This window comes from Aythya fuligula, chromosome 2 (assembly GCF_009819795.1).
Source record: "Aythya fuligula isolate bAytFul2 chromosome 2, bAytFul2.pri, whole genome shotgun sequence".
NCBI lineage: Eukaryota > Metazoa > Chordata > Aves > Anseriformes > Anatidae > Aythya > Aythya fuligula.
This window is the reverse complement of record NC_045560.1, coordinates 54,534,327-54,557,063: the sequence shown is the minus strand read 5'-3', so window position 1 is coordinate 54,557,063 and position 22,737 is coordinate 54,534,327. Positions and strand designations below refer to the sequence as shown.

The window sequence follows — 22,737 nt, the reverse complement described above, 5'->3', positions numbered from 1 at the left end:
TGTTTAAGAACAACCTGTTACAGATACCATTAAACACATACCATGTTATGGTGTGGTGGACTCCTACTTTTTTGATTATTCATGCACACAGAGCGTGTTTCTTCAAAATTAAAGACCTTTGCCATAATTTGAACTCTGCTGATTATATGATCCACTGAAGCTTCTCCTGTATGATATGAATTTGCTCAATACTTCAGAAAATTGAGCTTCTTTTACAGCTAGTTCTACATGGTGGACTTGAATGTCAGATGGGATTTAAATTTACACCTAAGTATTTGGCATTTAGTTGCCTTGTTGAATTCTCAGCACTCGATTTTGCCATTTTGGCTGCTAATGCTTGTGTGCACCCAAGCAAAAGAATCCACACAAAAATAGCATGCTAAACACAAATGGAAATGATGAGGAGGTAGATGTCTCAAATCCTGCCTCTCTCTGAGATTTAAGCAGTGTGTTCTAAGCAGTAGGAAAACAGTGATTTCATAATTCACAGTACTGACTGAGATGCCACATACCTTATTTTATATGTTTTTTGTTTTGTTTTTATTTTTTTTTAAAATTCACTTTTCCCTGGGCCTCCCCTGAAAAAATCAGTTTGATCCCCAATGAACTGAATAGGCAGAAGATCCCTTGTCTTGATCCAATGTCCTGAGAGGTACCAAGATTTCCTGATGTTCAGACATTTCTGGGAATTCTAAGATCAACTGTGTGAATAAAAGCACAGACATATATGAGATTCCTAATGTGCCTATAAGCCTGAAGAGATGTGTAGTGCCTGTAGGCTAGCTAGCATCTCAGCAAGACGTCCGTATATCTGACTTTTGGATTTAGAAGAATATTATGTCAGCTGGAACCTTTGTAAATCAGCCTCAATACACCTGATTGTTTGACCAAGTGAAACCATTGCCATTTTTACTGCTTACAGATGGTGAAAATGAAATGCAGAGCTCATAATAGCTAGAGCAGCCTCAAACATCAGTGGAGGAAGACAGATTAGAATTTAGTTCTGGCCTCTAAGAAGGGTCATCCAATTACAACTTACAAATGCATATAGCTTTATCCTTTATTGAAGCAGAAAGAGCCTGTAACCACTGAAATGCTTAGAAGTGTTTAATGAGTAGAAACTATTAGTTCCTGCAAAATAATGCCTCCAGAATTCTCAGCTAGCAGAGAAGCTGTGTGTTGAGATTTTACTTAGTTAAGAGCACATAATGTTTTCCTGGAAAGATTGCGCATCATGTACAAAGTTCTCATGCAAGTCTATGTTTTCAGATGACTGTAGTAGCCTTTTCAAGAAGGACATCAAACAAAATCACATGGAAACAATTTTTCACCTCAGTCTCTATAATTTCATAATGTTAGCCATTATGAGTTTAACTTACATTTTATCTTTCATGTCTCATCTTTCTGAATTACTACAATCCCCTGTAAAATATATAGCTTAATAACCTTTCACATTGTCAGTTATTTTACAGCATGCTATAAAATTTCATTGTGAGTGGTCAGGATGAAATAAAAGGGTCTAATAACACACTTCAAAAGAGAAGTTTAAGTACAGGGCAAGGCTTATGTGGCAGTGCCTATTAAAATCAGTATCACACTACAGTCCCACTCTCCCTGTTTATGTTAACTCTAATCCTCTACCGTAGTAAGGGATGAATGTTGGAGTGCAGTTAAGTCTGGAGCTCTAGGGAGTTGCACTGTTTCACAGCAATTCCTCCCTTCCTTGCCTTCCTTGTATGAAAGAGATCTGTATATGACATTGCCTTTGGAAGAATCTGATTAAACTTCCTCATGTTTATCATGGGAAATGCACCAAAACTTCCCCACACCCCCCAGCCAAGAGAGGAAATAGAGCTCCTCAGATAACTGAAATGGTATGGATAAATAAAGACAAGATGTTGTATTTGAATCATATGTGATAACAAAATTAGCTCAGAGGTGGAGAAAATATATTATTCATTCTTAGCTTTTCAAACAGAGATTAAAATATATTTTATTTTATATTTAATTGATTAATTGAAATTGATAAAGCTTACATAGTTTATAAACAAACACATTTATTTCTGGGTTGTGTGCGAGAGCATTTCTAACCCAAATAACCACATACAAGGTTTACTGAAGTTCATAAGCTTTTCAGGTATATGTTGGCTTGAGAATCTCTTGGTTTTGAGCACTGAGAGGGAAACTATTCAACTAATCCCTGACTTCAATCAGTTGGCCCTGCTGGCATCTAATGAACAAAGCACGTCTCCCACCTAAAACTGAATAAAGCATTCAAGGAAAAGGAGAGAGATTTTATTATAGCAGTGAGATGGCTGGGAACTCCATATCAATTTCTTCCCAATTATAAATTAACTACTGTCAGTCCCCACAGCAGCTGTATTTCTGTTTATTTCACATTTAACTTACTTTCTTCCTTTTCCCTTCTCGTATTTTTTCTAGGTTGGCTGCATGCCTTGGGTTTGGAATACCAATTCCAGCAGTTCAATAGTTATCATTTCTCCTGGTGGAACAAATAAAACAATGAATGAACTTCCATGTGACACAGCCCACTATGCTTTCCTTTCCTGTGTAGTGGGGACTCTCACCTTGGCAATATTTCTACGTGTATCTTCCTTGCCAAAAATGATTCTCCTGCTTTTTGTTACAATTTTGTACATAGTTATTCTGGAACTCAGTGGTTATAGAAAAGCAGTGGGGTAGGTATCCTGCAAAGTTAAAGCAATGCACATTTCGTTATAGATAGTCATTACATTTACTATTCATTTGTGAATTGTGCTCAAGCATTCAATGCTGCTTAAGGCCTTATACTCTGTAGAACATGAGAAATACTTAAGCCATCCTTTTTCCAGCAACTGTAGGATCTAGTAATACCAATCATCAGTATATAAGCTTTGGGGAACTAACAATTGTTGCTCTATTATTCTGAAGTTTTATCCTACCATACCTCAGCTGTTTATGCTGCAGTATAATTGAAATATGAAACAGAAAAAAAACTCTTAAAAACTTCACTTTCATATTTCAGCACCCCTCAACTAATTCCAGCTTTATTTAAGCTTTTGAATTTTGAGGGGTTTTGTATTTTCTAAATAAAAGTATGCACACATATTATGATAACGTATGTCATAAAGTGCTGAAGAAGTTGAATGTTGGTGTGATGCAGTCATAGTACTATCATGTAGCACCCTACCAGTATAAGCCTTTTCAGAAAAGGCTAGTACCCACAGGTCCCAAACTAAAGATTTTATATTAAAAATATAGATTATTTGCTATTAGAAAACCTGGTATAATACATTTATTTTCCTTTTATTTTTAAGGGGTGGCTCCTTTTATATGCGTGGCTATGAACCAATACTAGCTATTTTGCTGTTTTCTTGTGCTTTGGCACTGCATTCCAGACAGGTGGACTTGAAGCTACGTCTGGACTACCTCTGGGCTGTGCAGGTAAGTCATAGGATTTCTAGTACTCATGTACATGGAATTATGTCTAACTTTATGAAACTGCTTACAAGTACTTTCAGAAAAATCAGTAGAACTAAGACAGTCAAAATCTTTCATGTCTGTTGGGGTTTACAAAGAAAAGTTATTACAACCTTCTTTCCAGAGATGTATAAATTTCACTTGTTTTGGAGAAGTGATTTTTTGTTTGTAATTGTCGTGGTTTAGCCTGGCCGGCAGCTAAACACCACGCAGCCATTTGCTCACCCTCCCCCCTCCCTCTCTGGAACAGGGGAGAGAAATGGAAAGTGAAGCCCGTGAGTTGAGATAAAGACAGTTTAATAAGACAGGAAAATAATAATAATAATAATAATAATAATAATAATAATAATAATAATAATAATAATAATACAATGATGATAATAGTACTACTAATAATAATATGTACAAACAAGTGATGCACAATGCAATTGCTCACCACCCGCTGCCCAGCCTAACCCCGAGCAGTCCAGCCCCCTCCTCCGACTAGCCACCCCTATATATTGTTTAGCATGACATCAGATGGTATGGAATACCCCTTTGGCTAGTTTGGGTCACCTGTCCTGGGTCTGTCCCCTCCCAGCTCTTACTGCACCCCCAGCCTGCCTGTTGGCAGGACAGAGCAAGAAGCTGAGATGTCCTTGGCTTGGTATAAGCACTGCTCTGCAACAATTAAAACATCGGGGTGTTATCAGCACTCTTCTCATCCTAAGCCAAAACATAGCATTCTACCAGCTACTAGGAAGAAAATTAACTCTGTTCTAACTGAAACCAGGACAGTAATTGTTCTAAAACAGCATATCATTAGCGAAGTAATATATGTAAGGTACATTATGAATGCACGTTAAATTTCAAACATGGGAAAATTACTGTTACCAGTATAAACTTGAGATAAAGAAAATAAATCCATGTTTGCTTGTTTTTATTATTATTATTTAAATAAACTTATGTAGATACCCCCCGGGGCTTTTTTTTTTTTTTTTGAAAATACATTTCTTAACTATCATATTCACAGGAAAAAAATATAGAAATTATATTAGCTATAAGCAGGAGTGTCAGGAAAAGTCTGCTTCCCCTCACTCCCCAGCACTCCTATGCCTACTTCCAAAGTGTGTCACACTGACCCCTGAAGGAAAGAGGAAGTTGAAGAAGATGTAAGTTTGGTTTGATGGAATTTGGAAGTTGTCATTATGATTGATCTTACACTTTTATACTCCTGTATTTCATACAGGTTACAACCTGTTCACACCTACATGCTGTTAACTATGTTAATTGTCATAGGTGATTCCCTTCTGAGAGGAACAGAGGACCCCATAAGTCAGCAAGGCCCTAACCATAGGAAGTCTGCTGCCTCCCTCGGGCCTGGGTCAGGGCCATTACCAGGACACTTCCTGGCCTGGTTTTCCCCTCCGATTATTATCCATTACTGATGATTCAGGCTGGCAGCGATGAAATCATTGAGAGAAGCCTGAAGGCTATCTAAAGGGACTTCAGGGGATTGGTGTAGTTAGTAGATAGAACAGGAGTACAGGTGGTGTTTTCATCTATCCCTTCAGTGGCAAGGAGGCATACTGACAGGACCCAGAAAACAAAGCTGATAAATACATGGCTGAGAGTTTTGGGCCCTTCATTACAGAAAAGACATCAAGGCCCTGGTGTGTGTCCATGGAAGGGCTACAAAGCTGCTGAAGGGCCTGGAACACAAGTCCTGTGAGGAGCGGCTGAGGGAACTGGGGTTATTTAGTCTGGAGAAGAGGAGGCTCAGGGGAGACCTTATTGCTTTCTACAGCTACTTGAAAGGAAGTTGTGGGGAGCTGGGGGTCAGCCTCTTCTCATAAATAACTAGCAAGAGGACAAGAGGGAATGGCCTCAAGGTGCACCAGGGGATGTTGAGGTTGGAAATGAGGAGACATTTATTCTCAGAAAGAGTGGCTTTGGAACAGGTTGCCCAGGGAGCCGGTGTAGTCACTGTCCCTGAGGGTGTTTAAGGAAAGGTTGGATGTGATCCTTAGGAAGATGTTTTATTGGGCAATGCTGGTGGTAAGGATATGGTTGGACCAGATGATCTTGCGGGTCTTTTCCAACCTTAATTATTCTATGATTCTACGATGCTATGATTCTATGTTGTTAAGGGAACTGTCTAAATCATTTGAGTGCTTGCTTTTACATGTAAGATCAAGACTGCAACACGTGGGTTAAACACATCCATGGCATTACTGTGCTACTTAGAATGGAGAAATCAAGAATGATTTAGCTCTATTTTCTTCTACTCATAAAGTTTTTCTACCTAGCAGTTAAGTTCTGTTGGGAGTTTTTGTTTGTCTCAATGTCCAAAACCATGCCTACCTCTGTGTTTTACTTACATATGTGAGTGTTTTTTATTTATCATTTAGTTATCATTTGAGTAAGCTTTAAACTTATCACATTCTATAATTGCTGAGGACTCCATGCTGTTTAACTGAGTCTAGAATGCATGACCACTTCATTTTATTATTTTTCTATGACCCCAGTATCTATATGTGCTGTGCCTGTCAGCCTCCAAAATTTGTTTTGGACCAAATAGTCTGTGTTTGTTGTGGTGCCAACTATAATTTCCAAGAGGAAAAAATATCCCCTGGTTTAACCTTTTTAAAGGTTAAAATTGCCTTTGAATAATAGGCAGACTCTAAACTACTAATTGTTTAACAACCATTAAGAGGAGACAAGGGAAAAAAACATCTTTAGTGATGGTTCTCCTCAGCTCCTGGACTGCAGGAGTCCTGTACATGGTTTAACAGCATTCTTGGTCATGTTTCCCTGTGGCTGAAGTATTATTTTTTCATCAAAATATTAGGCTTAACTTGGTTATCTTCTCAGTAGCAGAATTTTTAGAAAATTGTTCACATAAATGCACATGATCTTCAGAGATTTTCTTCCATTTTACAGGGCGAGTGTAGTGGTTCGTTGTGCAAACACTGAATTGCATGAACTACTAATAGAGCTGGAGATTCACATATCCCAGTTGCCAGCCAGTGCAGTGTGAAAGACTTGAGATAACATGGTGCAATATGGAGTTTAGGAAGTTCTGCTGGTGCTAGCTCATGACTGGAAGAACTTCAGACTCCAGGGCTATTCTGGAAGTTTGCATAGTTTTAGTAATCTGATTGCAGTGCTAATCCTGTAAAAAATAAATAAATAAATAAATAAATAAATAAAATCTCTGATGAATAAAACAATTAGTGGCATACAGCTGTAATAGAAAGGATTTTGTCAATATTTTTTTGATTTACTTCATCATGAACCACAAACAGACTAGTACTAACTAAATGATATTTTAAAACTGAAAGTATCCTGCAAATAATGACATTATTAAGAAGAATATATTGCTAGATTCTCAGTGATCTATGCTAATATTAGAGGAAAGCACCAAACTGTGTTTTGAGAAAAAGCAGAGAAACAAAGCTGACTTTTAAAATTGCATTTATGAGAAAAGGTAATCTAATGCAAATGCATCTGTTATATAACAAGAACAGAAGTAATGCAGCAAGTTTTAGGTATACTACGTGAAAAACAAATGAACAAACAAAAGAAAGCACAACATTTTCTAACTGATAATGAGTCGGTAAAACATTTATATTGTACTTACTGTTCACATGTCATTGGTCATACAGGTTCTTTTTGGTTTTGTTCACTTTTTTCTGTGTCAAATTTCACTTTTCTGAATATCACAGTATTTTCAGAAACAATTATTTTATTTTATTTTTTAAACAGGCAATGGGAAGAGAATTTCGGTTTTTACATAACACCATTGAGAAACTTTATGTGCCTCATATGACAATAGTTGTAAATAGCAAATATAAGAGCATTTCCCTTATTTATGACTCTTAATCACTTTTTTATATATAAATGAATCAACAAAGCTAAAAATAAAAAATAAATACAACAAAAAGTTTATGAGGAAGCTAAAACTGACACAAATGTGTTTTTTTTTTTATCCAGGATTTGTAACAAGAGGAAAGTAAAAATAATGCTATTATGTTACTGATTGTTGCATTCTTTAGGGAATACTAGAATATCATTTACCTATCTTTTCTAATGTGTTACACCTGTAAGAAATACGTATTCTATGATTGGCAGGCATGACTTGCCATGTGTACATACACTTTGTGTCCAAAAATCCTGTCCTGCAGACACTGTGATGGGTCTATTCTTTGTGGTTTTAGTGCCACCTTCAGGTACAAGGATCATGTTTCTGGAGCACCAGTGCCCAATTTCTTCTTAGCTGTATCCTGAAAAAGTGGATTTCCATGTGATAACTAGTCAGTTGGTGGCATTACTACTGCATTTTTATGCCTATTAAATAGCCATCTGAGCGCTCAAGTGATAAAACAGTACAGACCACTTCCTGAACAGACATGTAACGAGTTACCAGCAATGTAAATACTGTGGGATGCTGTGTGACTGTATAAAATGTGATAACTGCTTATTATATTGATGTGAAATGCCATAGTACCAATGAACATTCTAAATTTTGTCACCAGATGTGAAGAAAAAGCAAAGTTTGCTTTTAAATACTGCATCTTTTCAAATACAGTTAAAGTCTGCAAAATGACCTAGGTGCCATGAATACCAAACAGGTACAACCAAAAAGTAGCATGTTAAAAATGATATCACTCATGCCTATGGATTTTGTTTATTTTTTTTATTGTCACAATAATCTATCTTGTTTTTTGAACCAGCAGCTACTGTGTGAATATCATGGTAGCAGCTTTCCTTAATGAGCCAACAGGAACAGGAACAAATAGATGAAGATTTGGTTGCTATTTAGCTGCCTAAATACTATTTCCACCAAGAATGTAAACACCTGTGATCTGTGTTATTTTATTCTTTCTGCAGCCTCAAGTTCTCCTCCCTTTGCAATGTCTATTTTGCCTGGGAAAGGGTGATGCCTATACATCCTTTTATCTCAGCTACTCAAAGAGTAGCTTTGAGCTCAGGAGTTCATGAGTCACAAGGAGAGAAGAAAATTTTCATTTGCATTCCCCTGAAAGGCAGAAAACAGGAAGATCAAAAAAGGTCCAGAAAATATGTCATTGGTTTGCTTTCCTCCTCAGAGGGCTGTGTGAAAATCAGAACGTAGGGCTCAAAGCACCTCTCAGAACAAGGAGCAAATAATGTTGCGGAAGAGTTTAAGAAGGATTAGGCTGGAATTTGCAAACCTGGGAGTACTAAAAAGAGATTTCTATATAGTTAGTATTTTTCAGATAAAGGATCTGATTTTTAGAATTTCTTCCTTATGTGTGGCCCTCACTGGCTCCTGTGACCAAAGTCACTTAAAATAAGACACAAGAACCTTGAGTAAAATAAGACACAAGAGCTTAGCTGTGTTAACTCTTAGACACTTTCTTAATGCTGTCATTCTCATGAATTGTAGAATCTCTGTTGTGCACAGGAATTTTGTATGTATTCATGACAAATACTGTTGTAATTAAAGACAGCCGTAGAAATAATTATTTTTACATTAAAATATATATTTGTTTTTAAATTGCCTTTCGCTCTTGAGGATGTTCAAATGTAAAACGGTTTTCTCTGTTAAATCTGTTTTACCAGGTCAGTTTCTATTTTACTGCAAAGTGTCATAGATTTGCTTTAAATACTAGTGATTCTCTAAGCTTCCCTTTTTTGAAAGGTGGTTCAGATAGTGCTGTCAGTATTTCTACCTACCTAAAAAAGAAGTAATTCACCTCTAATTTCAATGTGACTTAAGGGGAATTACTAATAGCTTTTTAAGAGTGCCCATTTAAAGAGCAGAGGTCCCTGTGAGACACCAATACACAGTTGATTAAGCCCTGAAAGTAGTCATCAGCCTAGTGACTTTAGAATTAGTAAGAACTTAAAGGTAAAAAACCCCTGATGCTACTGTTCTCACTCTACTTCATAGATACTGTTTTGCTCAGTTTAATTTCAAAGTATGTTTTTGATGGTTTCAGTTAATTTTTCTTTTTTACATTTTGGAAAAGATTTTCTTTTCCTTTATCCCTACAGGCAGAAGAAGAGAGAGATGATATGGAGAGAGTCAAACTGGATAATAAACGAATTCTCTTCAATCTGTTGCCAGCACATGTTGCACAGCACTTTCTTATGTCTAATCCAAGGAATATGGTAAACCAAGATAAGGTTTAAATATATGGTAATGTTGTATAAATGTGACCATTTGCAGCTTGGGTCAACTTTCAACTGTATACTTTCAAGAAAAGCTTGGACTTATAAAATTGCATTCAAATTAAAATAAATGGGTTTGTAAATACTTGTATGCAGGAATTAGATCAGGATTATTTCTTTCTCTGTATTGTCCTCTTTCTCTGAAGAATTTTAAGAAAAAGCAGGATAAGGGAATTCTGTAATATTCAACATCAATGCAGCTGAGTGTCTGCATGCAAATCAAAAATTTCTTTTTCAATTAAATTAGAGGATTGGAATTTATCAGAGTATTTCGTGAGCTCAGTTTGGTTCTGAGTGGTGAGGTGTGTGAATTGCCAGAAGCTTCCATTTGAACCACTCTAGTTCTGTAAATACACCATATTACCAAACTCAGCCTTTACAAGTAAAAACAGAATTTTACTCATCCAGAGAAGCTACAATAGCTTTTAACCTCAAAGTCCACAGTGATGAAGTGAACACTGGTTCAAGCAGACATTACCACGTTTTTTCTAGAGCAGCTGCAATAACTGCAGCAATTGTGGCCATAATGACCACAACACTGCTCTTCTAAATTATGAGTCTCTGTGCTTTGGAGTTTGGACCAATATATTTAAACTGCAGAACTGCAATTATACTTTCTGTTAGCTCTCTGAATTCTTAAATAGGAGCTTTACCAGGCAGAACAAGATTATATTGCTAATGCTGAATACAGGATTCTGCAACTCAGGGAAAGAGATGAAAAAGCAAGGCTGCTGGTTTTGTGCTGCAGGGTAAGACTGTCCTGTCTCCTATTTTAACCGTAAAACAGAACTGAGAAAATGCTATGGTATTTCTCACACAATAAAAGAAGTTCTAAAACTGTTCAGAGTTTCTATGAATTTTTCAGTCACTTCATCCCTACACAGGGAAAAGAGACTACATTTTGGTTGTTTTTGTTGTTTGTTTGTTTGTTTGTTTGTTTTAAATGGCTTTAATAGCTTAGGTTTTACTTTTATGCTGTGGATTTTTTTTAAGGGAAGAGATCTTGCATTTGTTTATTTATATTCAATAGGACTGGCTCTCTCTCTACCCAAACTGATGACTTTTGTCCTAGCTATCCAGGCAACTGCTCTTGCTGCTTAGCAGTAGAATAAGTATCAGAATAGGTATCATAATAATAATGTCTGTTTTAGATTAAACTTTTTAAACAAAAATTATATCTGTTCATGTACTGCAGGACCTTTATTACCAGTCATATTCACAAGTGGGAGTGATGTTTGCTTCCATCCCAAATTTCAATGATTTCTACATTGAACTGGATGGCAATAATATGGGAGTGGAGTGTTTACGCCTGCTAAATGAAATTATTGCTGATTTTGATGAGGTAAGGTCTAAATGTTTTGTCTTTTGACCATATCAGTTCTACCAAACTTCTATCAACAGAGGTTTTTTGTAAAAATTCAACATATTTTGAACTGTTTAATAAAACAGTACTATATTGAGAACCAACTGGGCCTCTCTCCAAAGTGCCTGTTTTGTACATTTGAGGACATGAATCTGACTTCAAATTCCTTTACTGTAAGAAAAGTATTAAAATGCAAGTCAGTGGTATTTTCTTGTTTGTTTGTTTGCTTGTTTTTCTTTAAATGACCACAAAGAAAGCAAGCCTCAACTTACCTCAGCAAACCATAATATGGTTTAATCAAGTTGCACATTATTTGTTAACTATGGTTGCTTGTCTAAAATATTATGTAATATTTAACAGTTTTATGTTTTAAACAAAGCTTATGGACAAAGAGTATTATAAGGACATAGAAAAGATCAAGACAATTGGAAGTACATATATGGCAGCTGTGGGACTTGTACCTACTTCAGGAACTAAGGTAAGAAGATTTTATATGACAGTCAATGTGGTGGAACTGTTCTCGTTCAGTTTTCAAAGGAACACCAGGAACACAACCAACTCAGTGTGATTACAGATAGCTTGTTTTATTTCTTTACAACAACTTAAATCTGAAATTCAAATAACATCATTAGCTTGAAAAGAAAAATTGCTATCCTAGCAACTTCTCACATGCCTGCATTTGTATTTGATTGTCTGCAAATCTGGATTCTTTGTAAAGGATCTGTGTAAAAAGCTCCTAAGTCAGAATGGTAGTATTTTAAACCCAGAATCTATTTACTAGATTTGTATGCAGCATCTGGAAAAACAGAATCCCCTGGCAGAATACCAAATATATTGTGTTCAAATTAATAACTACATTTAAAAGGCATAATGTATTAATAAACTATTAATAAAATTAATTATACAAGCAATATAATGAACACATGAAGGCAACCCATGCATTCAGATTTCCCAGAATCTCCTGAGACCTCTTCCCTATTCATAGAATCATAGTATCATAGAATGGTTTGGATTGGAAGGAAACTCAAAGATCATCTATTTCTACCCCCTTTGACCAGGTTGCTCAACACAACCTGTTGTGTTGACTTGAACACTTCCAGGGTTGGGGTATCCATGACTTCCCTGGGCAACCTGTTCCAATACCTCACCATCTTCATCATGAAGAATTTCTGCCTTATATCTAAACCTGCCCTCTTTTAGTTTAAAACTGTTACCCGTTGTCTGATCACTGTACCCCCGATAGAGTTTCTCCTCATCTTTCCTATAGGGCCCCTTTTAAATACTGAAAGGCTGCTATAAGGTCTCTCTGGAGCCTTCTCATTTCTAAACTAAATAACCACAACTTTCTCAGCCTTTCTTCATAAGAGAGGTTTTCCAGCCCTCTGATCATCTTCATGACCCTCTTCTGGACCCACTGTAACACATCTATGTCTTATCTGTGTGCCCAGAGCTGAACGCAGTACTCCATGTGGGGTACTTATGAAAGCAGAATAGATGGAGAGAATCACCTCCTTTGACCTGTTACATACAATCTTTTTGATGCAGCCCAGGATATAGTTGGCTTTCTGGGCTGCAAGCACACAGTGTGTCATCTGCATACTTGTTGACGGTGCATTCAAACCCACTGCCCATGTTGCTGACAAAGATGTTAAATAGTACTGCAAATGTTTTGCATGAGTACAGGTAGATATGCATGCCTGTTCTGATACACACGTACAAGTGTTGTAGAGATGAACTCATGCATATGGTTTAAAATTTAAAAAATAACACTGAATTAGAGGGTAAAAGCAAAATGAGGCAGGAGATTGCCTGTAAATTTTCTAAGAACAACCAACAACATTAAATGAATAAATAAGGCAACATTGAAATCAACTATTAGAATCACAGTGGAGTGTATCACAACTTACTTTCTGGTCTGCAAGGTGTTTTATTTATTTACTTATTTATTTATTTATTTTAATTTTTCCTAGAGTAGAAATCTGGACATTATAAAAAGACATTTTAAAATGTTGAGTTTATGCTGAAAATGTTTGACTCCTGGTTCCTGAGGAAGGCAGAAAATTCTTTGAATTTTGTTCCGTATGATCTCATACAAACAGGCAAAGGCATACTTTGTGTCTGGTATAAATGCTCTTTGAACTATAATCCCGAAAACACGTGTGTTATTGCTTAACTTCAGTAGCATATGTTCCAAAACCTAAACATGTTTATCTCTTGTATTTTATAGTTGCTAACTGAAGGGTCAGCTGAGTTAGTCCAGTACTAAAGGTACTGCTCTGAGCTTATCATATTAATGTATTTTAAATCACTGCAGATGGTCTTGTACAGGACCCTGGGTTTTCCTGAAATCTTGGGGCAAATTTTGATCTTTTCTGTACAGGTAGAATTTATTTAACATTCCAAACTCTCAAAAATTTAAAGATCTTTTGTGATCACAGATAATATTTTCATTTGTAACTTGGGTTTTCAATTCTTCTGTGGTATCTTCTGTGATGCAAGTGGGCAGGAATTGTTCATATCCTCTTGGCAATTTCCTGCTAGGTCTTCAGCATGCAGCCATTTATTAGAAGTATGATGATCCTGGGTAGCCTACCATGTCCAGACAATCACTGCCCTGTCCACACAGTCCCTGGACTGCCCTACAGAGCCAGATATGTCCACTGTAAGCCATACCAGACTCAAGTGCTCCTGGTCTCCCCTCTGCCAGTGGTATCCCAGCTTCATAAGAAAATCTGGTGCAGCCTCTAATTGTGTGCCATGGATTTTGTGCGAGGTTTAGGACATGAGCACAAGTTGTGTATGTGGTTAACTCTGCTCTTAACTGAAAATACTTACACACATAGGAACTCAGTACACTTATAAAGTTAAATATTTTAATCCCATATTTTGCAGGACTTTTTTTTTTTTTTTTTTTTTCTTTTTTTCTGCAGCTTGACTTCAGCAGGTGCCTATAGCAAATTCACATTGCCTCTGTCAGGGTGGTTTTGCTGTGACGATTATGCCGATCTTTCTATTAACCTTTCTTCGGTTATTTAAATAAATAATTCATTGCTAGTTACATCATCAGGGCAGCACACTTACCAGGTTCTTTGTAGATCTGCACAATGTAAGTTCACTGCATGTGTGGAGTCCTTGTAAATTACATCTGTGATTTTACTAGGATCCTGACTTTGTTGTGGTTTTCAGTGCAAGTTCAAAAGAGTGTGGCAGTAATCCTTTTGAGACACATATGCCATCTATAGTAAATCCTGTATTTGTGACCTGTCATCTCTCCTGCAACCATGAGAGGCAATGCAGGAAATCAAAGTATGCATCAGGCAAGACTACATTGGAAGGAAAAGGAATGTAAAGATTAGAGATTTAATAAAAGCATAGACTTCTCTTTGTTCCAGACATTCAATATTCTTCACCCTCTCTGTTAGAAGTGTAGCCACCAGCCTTTTTATCTTTAAACTTAATTCTTATTCTTATATTTGTCTTTGTGAGGCTGGAAAAGAGTGGAGCTAGCTGACATTGCAAGAAACGTGTAAAGAAAACTATCCTTCCAAAAAACTGGGACTTGCCCAAGTTTTTCATTTTAATCATTTTTTGTTTGTGTTTTCTCTATTTTTTTTAATTTCCCAAACACATGGAGGACCACTTTCAAATTAAGCTGAGAAAAGCAAATAGCAGCCTGTTTCTCAGGTTTCTCAGGCACATTCAATTTATAAAATCTCACTATCATGTCAAAAATCCAGTAACCTCTCATCTCATGCCAGCTACCACAGCCATGTTGTGAAACACCGTACTGAAGCTAGACAGCCAATGACCCTGTATTTCTTTCACCATATCCTACCTTTAGCCGACTTTCACTTTGTAAATCTGTTCAAGAATTCATATTTATTATTCAAATTAAAGTACAACGTGAGAGCAACAATACTGAGTCAGGTCAAAGGTCCACCCTGGTAACCTATCTTTAATGAGCCAACAGTAGATACTGGGGGAAGGGTATGAGTTAGAGAGCAAACATGCAAATCTCTGTTTTCTACTTTCTAATGATATGCTGTTTAAGAAATTCTAGATCTACAGATAATATCTATTTACCAGTTCATAGCAAATGTTTCTTCCATTAATTTGTATAAGTATGTTTGAATCTAACTAAACTTTTGGAATCAACAATGTTCTCTGAAAATGAGTTCAACAGTTTAATTAGACTGTAGGTGTAAAAAGTATTTCTTTATGTTTTGTTTTGGGGGGTTCTTTTTCCTTTTCTTCCTTTTCCTTTTCCTTTTCCTTTTCCTTTTCCTTTTCCTTTTCCTTTTCCTTTTCCTTTTCCTTTTCCTTTTCCTTTTCCTTTTCCTTTTCCTTTTCCTTTTCCTTTTCCTTTTCCTTTTCCTTTTTCTCTTTTTATCTTGATACTTCATTATTTTATTTGATCCTTTCTGGTTCTTTTGCTGTAGTTCATTTAGGTATGTTTTATAACAAATCACTTCAGCTTGCCTGGAAAGGAAAGAAAATAGAGCTGTTCTGTATCTCGCAGGATTAAACATAACAGGAATTTTGTCAATGGGAACAACATGGACCCATGGAGCTGGGATCTAGCAAAATCCCCAAAGGGAGAAAAGGGCAGAACTGTAGCTATTAATAATCATCAGGCAAAGTAGTTTTGTAAGAAACCAGGTTATATTCTGTGAAATGCTCACAACAAACATCTGCAGCTCTCTAGCAACAGAACAACTTAACCATGGGAACTGTGCTTTCCATTCTTCCCAGAAATCAGAAAAAGATAGGAGTGGAAAAGGAAAAAAGAGGGAAGGGAAGGGAAGGGAAGGGAAGGGAAGGGAAGGGAAGGGAAGGGAAGGGAAGGGAAGGGAAGGGAAGGGAAGGGAAGGGAAGGGAAGGGAAGGGAAGGGAAGGGAAGGGAAGGGAAGGGAAGGGAAGGGAAGGGAAGGGAAGGGAAGGGAAGGGAAGGGAAGGGAAGGGAAGGGAAGGGAAGGGAAGGGAAGGGAAGGGAAGGGAAGGGAGAATCAGTATTTGAGAAAATAGTGCATATGCTGTAATCACCATCAAAAGTTCCTTTCACGGGCAGCATAATAGGTTAAATTCCTTCCCTAAGCCATCCAACTTGGGCCTTTCATTGCTTTTCATATCGGTATTTCAGCTGCTTCTTAGTACCAAACAAATCTAATGTTTAACACCATTTTGTTTCTAGGCTAAAAAATCAATTTTTTCCCATCTGAGTGCACTGGCAGATTTTGCAATAGAGATGTTTGACGTTCTTGATGAAATCAACTATCAGTCTTACAACGACTTTGTCCTACGAGTAGGTAAGTCACATTCTACAATTATCACACAAGAGGAACACTGTTGTTTTTTAACTTTCCTTGTACTGTCTGGAAAGGACTGCCTGCCCTGAATTCCTGAATAAAACTGAGAAGCCTTCTTGTAGAATGTGCACATCCATGTAGAAGATGAGCAGCATGAATGGTCATCATCAGTACTAAAGAATTAGACCTGTGTCCAATTCCAGTGTCTAAGTCTATGCGCACCTAAAAGGAAACGGCACTAATATTTTTATACAATATTATTACTGTATCTAATATTGTGGCTTACATTGCTTTACATTGCTTAACAGGTGCAAACTAATTCCAGCTGTATTTAACTGTTAGGTACTCCAGCATCTGCATAGACATTGTTGGCATTAAAAGTGTGGTGGGAACTTTTCATAAAAATCATAAAATATCCTGAGTTGGAAGAGATCCACAAGAATCACGAAGTTCAACTCTTGTCTCCACACAGTACCTCCCAAAAATCAAACCATATGTCTGAAAATGTTGTCCAAATGCTCCTTGAACTCCAGCAGGCTTGGTGCCCTGACCACTTCCCTGGGGAGCATGTTCCAGTGCCCTACCAACCTCTTGGTGAAGGCTCTTTTCCTAATATGCAATCTGAACCTCCTCTGACGCAATTGCATGCCATTCCCTTGATGATTCTCCCACTTGATTCTCCCACTAATGAGAAGAGATCAGCACCTCCCCCTCCAAATCACCTCCAACAGTCCTTTCTGCCAGGACACAGTTTGAACAAAAATTCTTAATTTATTTCATGGATGGAAGTTTTGAAACAGAAACTTGACCACATTTATAGTCCAGGATTTATAGCAGTAATAGAGATTCTATTGTATATCTATATTGTAGATCTATATGTATAGATGATCTATACATATTTGAATATGTAGATATCTTGTATATATATATATATAGAGAGAGAGAGATTTAATTTTATTAAAATATAAATCAAAACAACTTGCATCTTGATATTTTTCAGTGCACAGGGGAGCTTTTCTCCAGAATTCTAGGCTTTGGTGTACAGTTTCAGAAGTTCTACCTTTGCTTTTTTTTTTTTTTTTATGCTGTTATTACACTTTTTTTTTTGCCAGTCTTCACACCTGTCTTGGTGAATAAGTGCTGTTTAATCCAACAAATAAAATTCTCTGGTCTTCACAGCACGGTCCTTCCCATGGAATCCTTTATATGCTATTTCAAGCCTTACCTCTGTGAGTACATTTTCCCAGCCTGCTTAAGGAGCAAGATTTTCTCTTCCCTTCCTTCCTCCTGTCTCACTGCTCTCCAATGAAAACCAGCTAGACAAGGGGAAAAGTGAGGCTGCTAACAGCAGGATAGTAGGAAAGACCAAAGACAACAAGGATGGCAGCAGCAGACTGATACATCTTTGACCTTCTGTATATCCTGATAATCAGAAGTCTGAAATTCTTTTTGAACCATGTTACAACTGTTTTTTCCAGGTTCAGAAAGGGGTAGAAGACAAATATCTAAACCCCATTCTGCTGTATAACTTGCCTGGGAAAGACTTTGCGTAGAACATTATGGAGGATTTCACATTTACAGCTCCTAAAGGGCACTCAGAAAAAAGAACATCCCATTTTTTTCTTTCAAACAAGTGTCAAAATCTGTCAGAAATGTAGAAGGAAGCCCAGTGTTTTCCTGAAAAAGATGCTTGAGCTGTTTTCACATACTTTCTTCTTACAACCTGTTCTGAGTTGTCCTGAGTTTTCTAGTAGTGATAACCACTATGACATGCTTCTCTTACCCCATTCATTGTGTTTTCAAGGCCACTATTTCTGTTCAGCTTGGAAAATCCCCCACTAGAAAGGCTTTGTATGAACAGCCACAGTGGAAGTCATAGCAAACAATTAAAGGTCTTTAAAAATTTTTCTTGAATATTTCCACAGACAAATTGTGTAGTACCACTACTTTTCTTCTTTTCTTAAAAATAATTTAAAAAAATAAAATCAACAAATGGGCTAATTTTTTATATTGTTTATCATACTGCATTTCCAATTAGATATCTATGTATATGTCTTTGTTTTGTATCTAAAACTCTTCCAAATTCGAAAGTCCAGTTAGTGTTAACATACATTGTGTTCTATGACCAATAGAATTCCAGGACACTTGTGATAAGTCTGTTTTATAAGATTTATGTTTTCCTTCAATAATATGCTGTAGTGTTTGAAACAACTGAAAAAACAAACTCATTATTGTTCTGATTTTAGGTATTAACGTTGGGCCTGTAGTGGCTGGAGTCATTGGAGCCAGAAGACCACAGTACGATATCTGGGGAAACACTGTAAATGTTGCCAGCCGGATGGATAGTACTGGAGTGCAAGGGAAAATTCAGGTGACTGCATTCTAAGATAATTTTACAAACTTTATATAACTGCTGTTTTATATGTGTTTACATTTTTAAGACTCCTTAAAAATGCAGCCTCACTTGATTTTGTGTTTTTTGTTTGTTTGTTTTGTTTTGTTTTCTGAATAAAGCAAAATTCTCCAGATGAATCAGGAAACAGATATGTAGTTGTTTTCCATGATATGCTTCATTACTTCATAAAATCCAGATAAATTGTTTCCCATCAGAAGAAACAGGGTTCTCTGCTGCATTGCACTCAGCTGGAGGCAAGCCCAGGAATGCCAACACTGCATGGGGCACCCAGTGTGCTGTAGGAATTTTGCCTGAATAAGGACTACAAGGAAGGGATCTGTGTCCATTTGCATCCTGCTGCATTTTATATGGCTTTAAAAATTCCTCAAATCCTTTGGATTGGAGATGCTACACAGGCAGAATATTGTTTTTCTACTAGTGCTTGGCTAGAAGCAATGCTGCACATCTCAAAATCTCAACGAACTCTTTATCCAAAATACCTGTTTAGTCTCCAGGGATCAAAAGGCCTTTTGGAGTAACTTACCATCAGTAGAACTGATACAGCTTAGAAAAGTGGAGAATTTGGCTACATACTTCTGACAGACAGAGCTTAATTTGGCTGTGTAATTATTCATCTTGAGACCAGAATTTCTGCTTCTGAGATTCCAGTTTGGTCAGTGATTTTAAATTCCTTAAGAAAGCTTTTAGTGAGCCCAAGAGCAGCAGTACATGTTAATTCATTCTGCTTATGGGTACTTCACAACAGATAAGTAAAATAGGGAGGGGTTGGCAGTTTTAGGATTGACCTTATATGAACAGAAAAAAAAAATGAAAAGCTAATATTTTTTTCTTTTTTTGTTTCTTCTTTTCCCTCTCTTCAGGTTACAGAAGAAGTTCAGCGGATATTAAAGAGGTGCAGTTATGAATTTGTGTGCAGGGGTAAAGTCAGTGTAAAGGGAAAAGGTGAAATGTTGACCTATTTCCTGGAAGGAAAGGCCAATGGAAATAATCCACAAACACGATCTTTAAACTTAGAGCGGAAAATATACCCTTATGGAAAATCAAACATTCAAACAAAACTGGGTACCAGCTGTCCATCAGTGTCCTCAGTTGCTAGCTTTACCGTAAATGCTGGGCTTGGAGCAGTTCAAGCATCTGCCACTCATACAAATCAAACACTGCATTATCTTCCCTCTGTGCCGGCTGTGAAGGAGGCGTAGAGCAAAGGAGATTTGGTTGTGCCATTTGCAGTGAACTTGGAAAGCAATGGTTCCCTGAATTTTTACCAAGAGATCAGAGGTCATATAGGCCATGGCATTAACCAAGGACCACTACAACCCAACCAAAGAGAACTTGGGAACTGTGTAATGAACTCTTGGGATGGAATATATAAGGGCTAGCAATTCTGTTAGAAAAGTCAAAACCTGATTTTCTGGAAATAAGGAATATTTTCTTGACATTTTTAATGGGTAAATGGAAAAAAAAAATGAGATAAACGTGCAAGCAATTATTTATGAGTGTGTGTGTATATATATGTTTTAATTTATATATGCACATATACAAACACTCCTACGTAGAATTAATATAGTTATATATATATATAAAAAAAAAAAAAGAAAAACGTTAAAATATGTATTTATTTACACATCCACCTACAATGACATAGCAAAGAGATTTCTCTTTCTGTCATAGCCAGCATTGTTGGGTCTGGGATTAGAAAAGCTGCATTTAATTGTGGAGTGTGTGGCAGATGAAGGTTCTCTTGGGCTACAGCAAGAATCAGAAAAACCGTGCTCCCAATGCATGAGTTAAAGCAATGAGAAGTGTTCATTGCACTGTCAGTGGCAGATTAACAAAGGCTAGATTCAGGTAATTGCTAAACCTTATGTATTTTTCAAGCTCTACTTGCATGCTCCAAAACTTTGAAGAAATTCCAAGTCAAACAATAACACTAGGTTGTAAAATAGATAAACAACAGAACTTTAATTTTGGCAGAAGAGCAATACGTTTTCTTTTTACATTGGAAAAAAAAATCCATTGGAGAAAAAAAAAAAAAAAAAAGGTGTTAGAGTTTTAAAAGTTGCTAATTCCTCAGAGGTCATCAGATTCTGTGTGAGACAGAGGAGCCACCCCCCAAATAGAGCAATACACTTCAGCAATATAGAAACATTCCTTTATGTATATTGCTGATTTTATCGAAGAGCAGAAGGATGGTATTATAAATTGGATGGCTTTTGTAAACAGCATAGGTCATGTAACTCGGTTCCAGGACTTAGCTATACCTTTCTAAGCTGCTCAAAGAATATTCCTGTACTTCAGACAAACATGCTGTTGCTAGCTTTGTGCTATTTGTATATTTGCCAGGTCTTATGTCTTAATTGATTTCTAAATTAATGCCATAGTTGTTGTTTTTTTATATCTTGATTCTATCCAGGCTCACTCCTCAAAGCTGTACATTTATAGAAAGCTATAATTCTGAGAAACAAGCACAGTCAAACTTTGCCTAACTGAGGAGCACACTGGTAAACATACCATGAAAGTGAAGGCTGCTCTTAACCTGCATAAAAGGGAATATGTTGTGACTTCTTTTTCCTTTAATAGAGCCCACATCCTATCATAAATCGTTTCATTTTGAAACACCAGTCTAGATGTGATATACATTGCGTAGGAGGGGGTAGTCTAGAGTTACCTGGCTGTGGATGACTGGTGACATGCTCCATGAACAGCTGCCATAATGGGGATGCACAATCTAACCAGGCTCACTGCTTTCCAAAAGAGAAGCAAAGCTTCAAATTGTCAAAAAACATGCAAAGCTTCATTTTAGTTAAAAAAAAAAAACAAACTGCAGAAGTTGTCAAGATTGTACATTAGGAAACATATATAGTATATTCCACATTTCCTATTTTGTTACTGATTTCAGTGGAAAGAGGATACTGAATGTGGTTCTTCTACAATCAGCATATGGACAAATTTTGTGTAGACATGTACAAATAGTTAAAGAAAATCTGCAGGAGTTTCTGTTCCCTGTGTAGCTGTGGGACTCCACTGGTTTTCAGCAAGGTTTTACCTGGTATCCTGTCAGCTAGGTGCTTGATTACAAAGATAGCACAAATACTGTTGTGATTAAAACAACTATAAGAAATGTAAATTGTTTCCTAACTGTTGGGTGTATACACTCTGTCTGACCTGTGAAAAGTCAATGCATTTCTTTATATTCCTAACAGCTATCCAGTTCACAGGTATTATTTTAGAATTATATAATTCTGTTTTGGCACCATTCAAAGCCATTTAAATAAATACACATAGAGAACACAAACTTAAAAGAATAAATATTTACAAAATTAAACTGAGTAAAAGGTATCCCTGCAAAGTGCACTGCATATTTTAAGTTTTCTAATAGGTTTATAAGAATTAAATCACAATGCAATTAAGTGACATATTTAACCTAAATGGAAACTATTGCGTCCAATAGCATTAATCACTCAGTTTCACTCCCAAAGAGACCAAGCCACACAATATTTGTAGCAGTGGACTTGATACAATTTCACTGATAGTAATGAAACTTTTTTTCACATGTCCTGTTACTACAAAGCCGCTTCAGATCATAGTGTAGTACATAACCAAATAGACCAAATATAAACATTGATCCACTTTCAAACCTTAAAATGGAAGTATTTATATCTTACTTTTTTTTTTTTTTTTTTTTTAAACAGGTCCAAAATATAATCATATTGCCATTGTTTCTTTTGTCATTAAATTAACAGTGAGCAGAAATGAATTGCTCCCTGTGCTGATATTCTGGGGACTGTTCTTATTCCCAGACTCTTTTCCAGCCTATTCATGGAGTAATGTCAGTGGAAAATCACGTAGCAAAGAAGATCTTGTAGCAAAGGTTCTCCATTACCTTGGGCAAAGGTTTTTTAAGCCTGATCCTCTTCTCCAACAAATGAATGAGGCAAGTGTCTTTTGTAAGAATATTTTTCATGTCGAATGGA

At 36.6% G+C, this 22,737-nt stretch overlaps 1 protein-coding gene across 1 annotated transcript in view; it reads left to right on the top strand.

The window, feature by feature from the left end:
* Positions 1-22,384, top strand: part of ADCY1 (adenylate cyclase 1) — a 155,519-nt gene extending 133,135 nt beyond the window's left edge. The window contains exons 13-20 of the mRNA XM_032183180.1: positions 2,443-2,699; positions 3,318-3,444; positions 9,502-9,618; positions 10,874-11,020; positions 11,421-11,519; positions 16,233-16,347; positions 18,594-18,718; positions 19,624-22,384. Of these exons, the coding sequence (XP_032039071.1) occupies positions 2,443-2,699; positions 3,318-3,444; positions 9,502-9,618; positions 10,874-11,020; positions 11,421-11,519; positions 16,233-16,347; positions 18,594-18,718; positions 19,624-19,962 (1,326 nt within the window). The 3' untranslated portion in view covers positions 19,963-22,384. The remainder of the gene's footprint in view (positions 1-2,442; positions 2,700-3,317; positions 3,445-9,501; positions 9,619-10,873; positions 11,021-11,420; positions 11,520-16,232; positions 16,348-18,593; positions 18,719-19,623) is intronic.
* Positions 22,385-22,737: the final 353 nt, after the last annotated feature.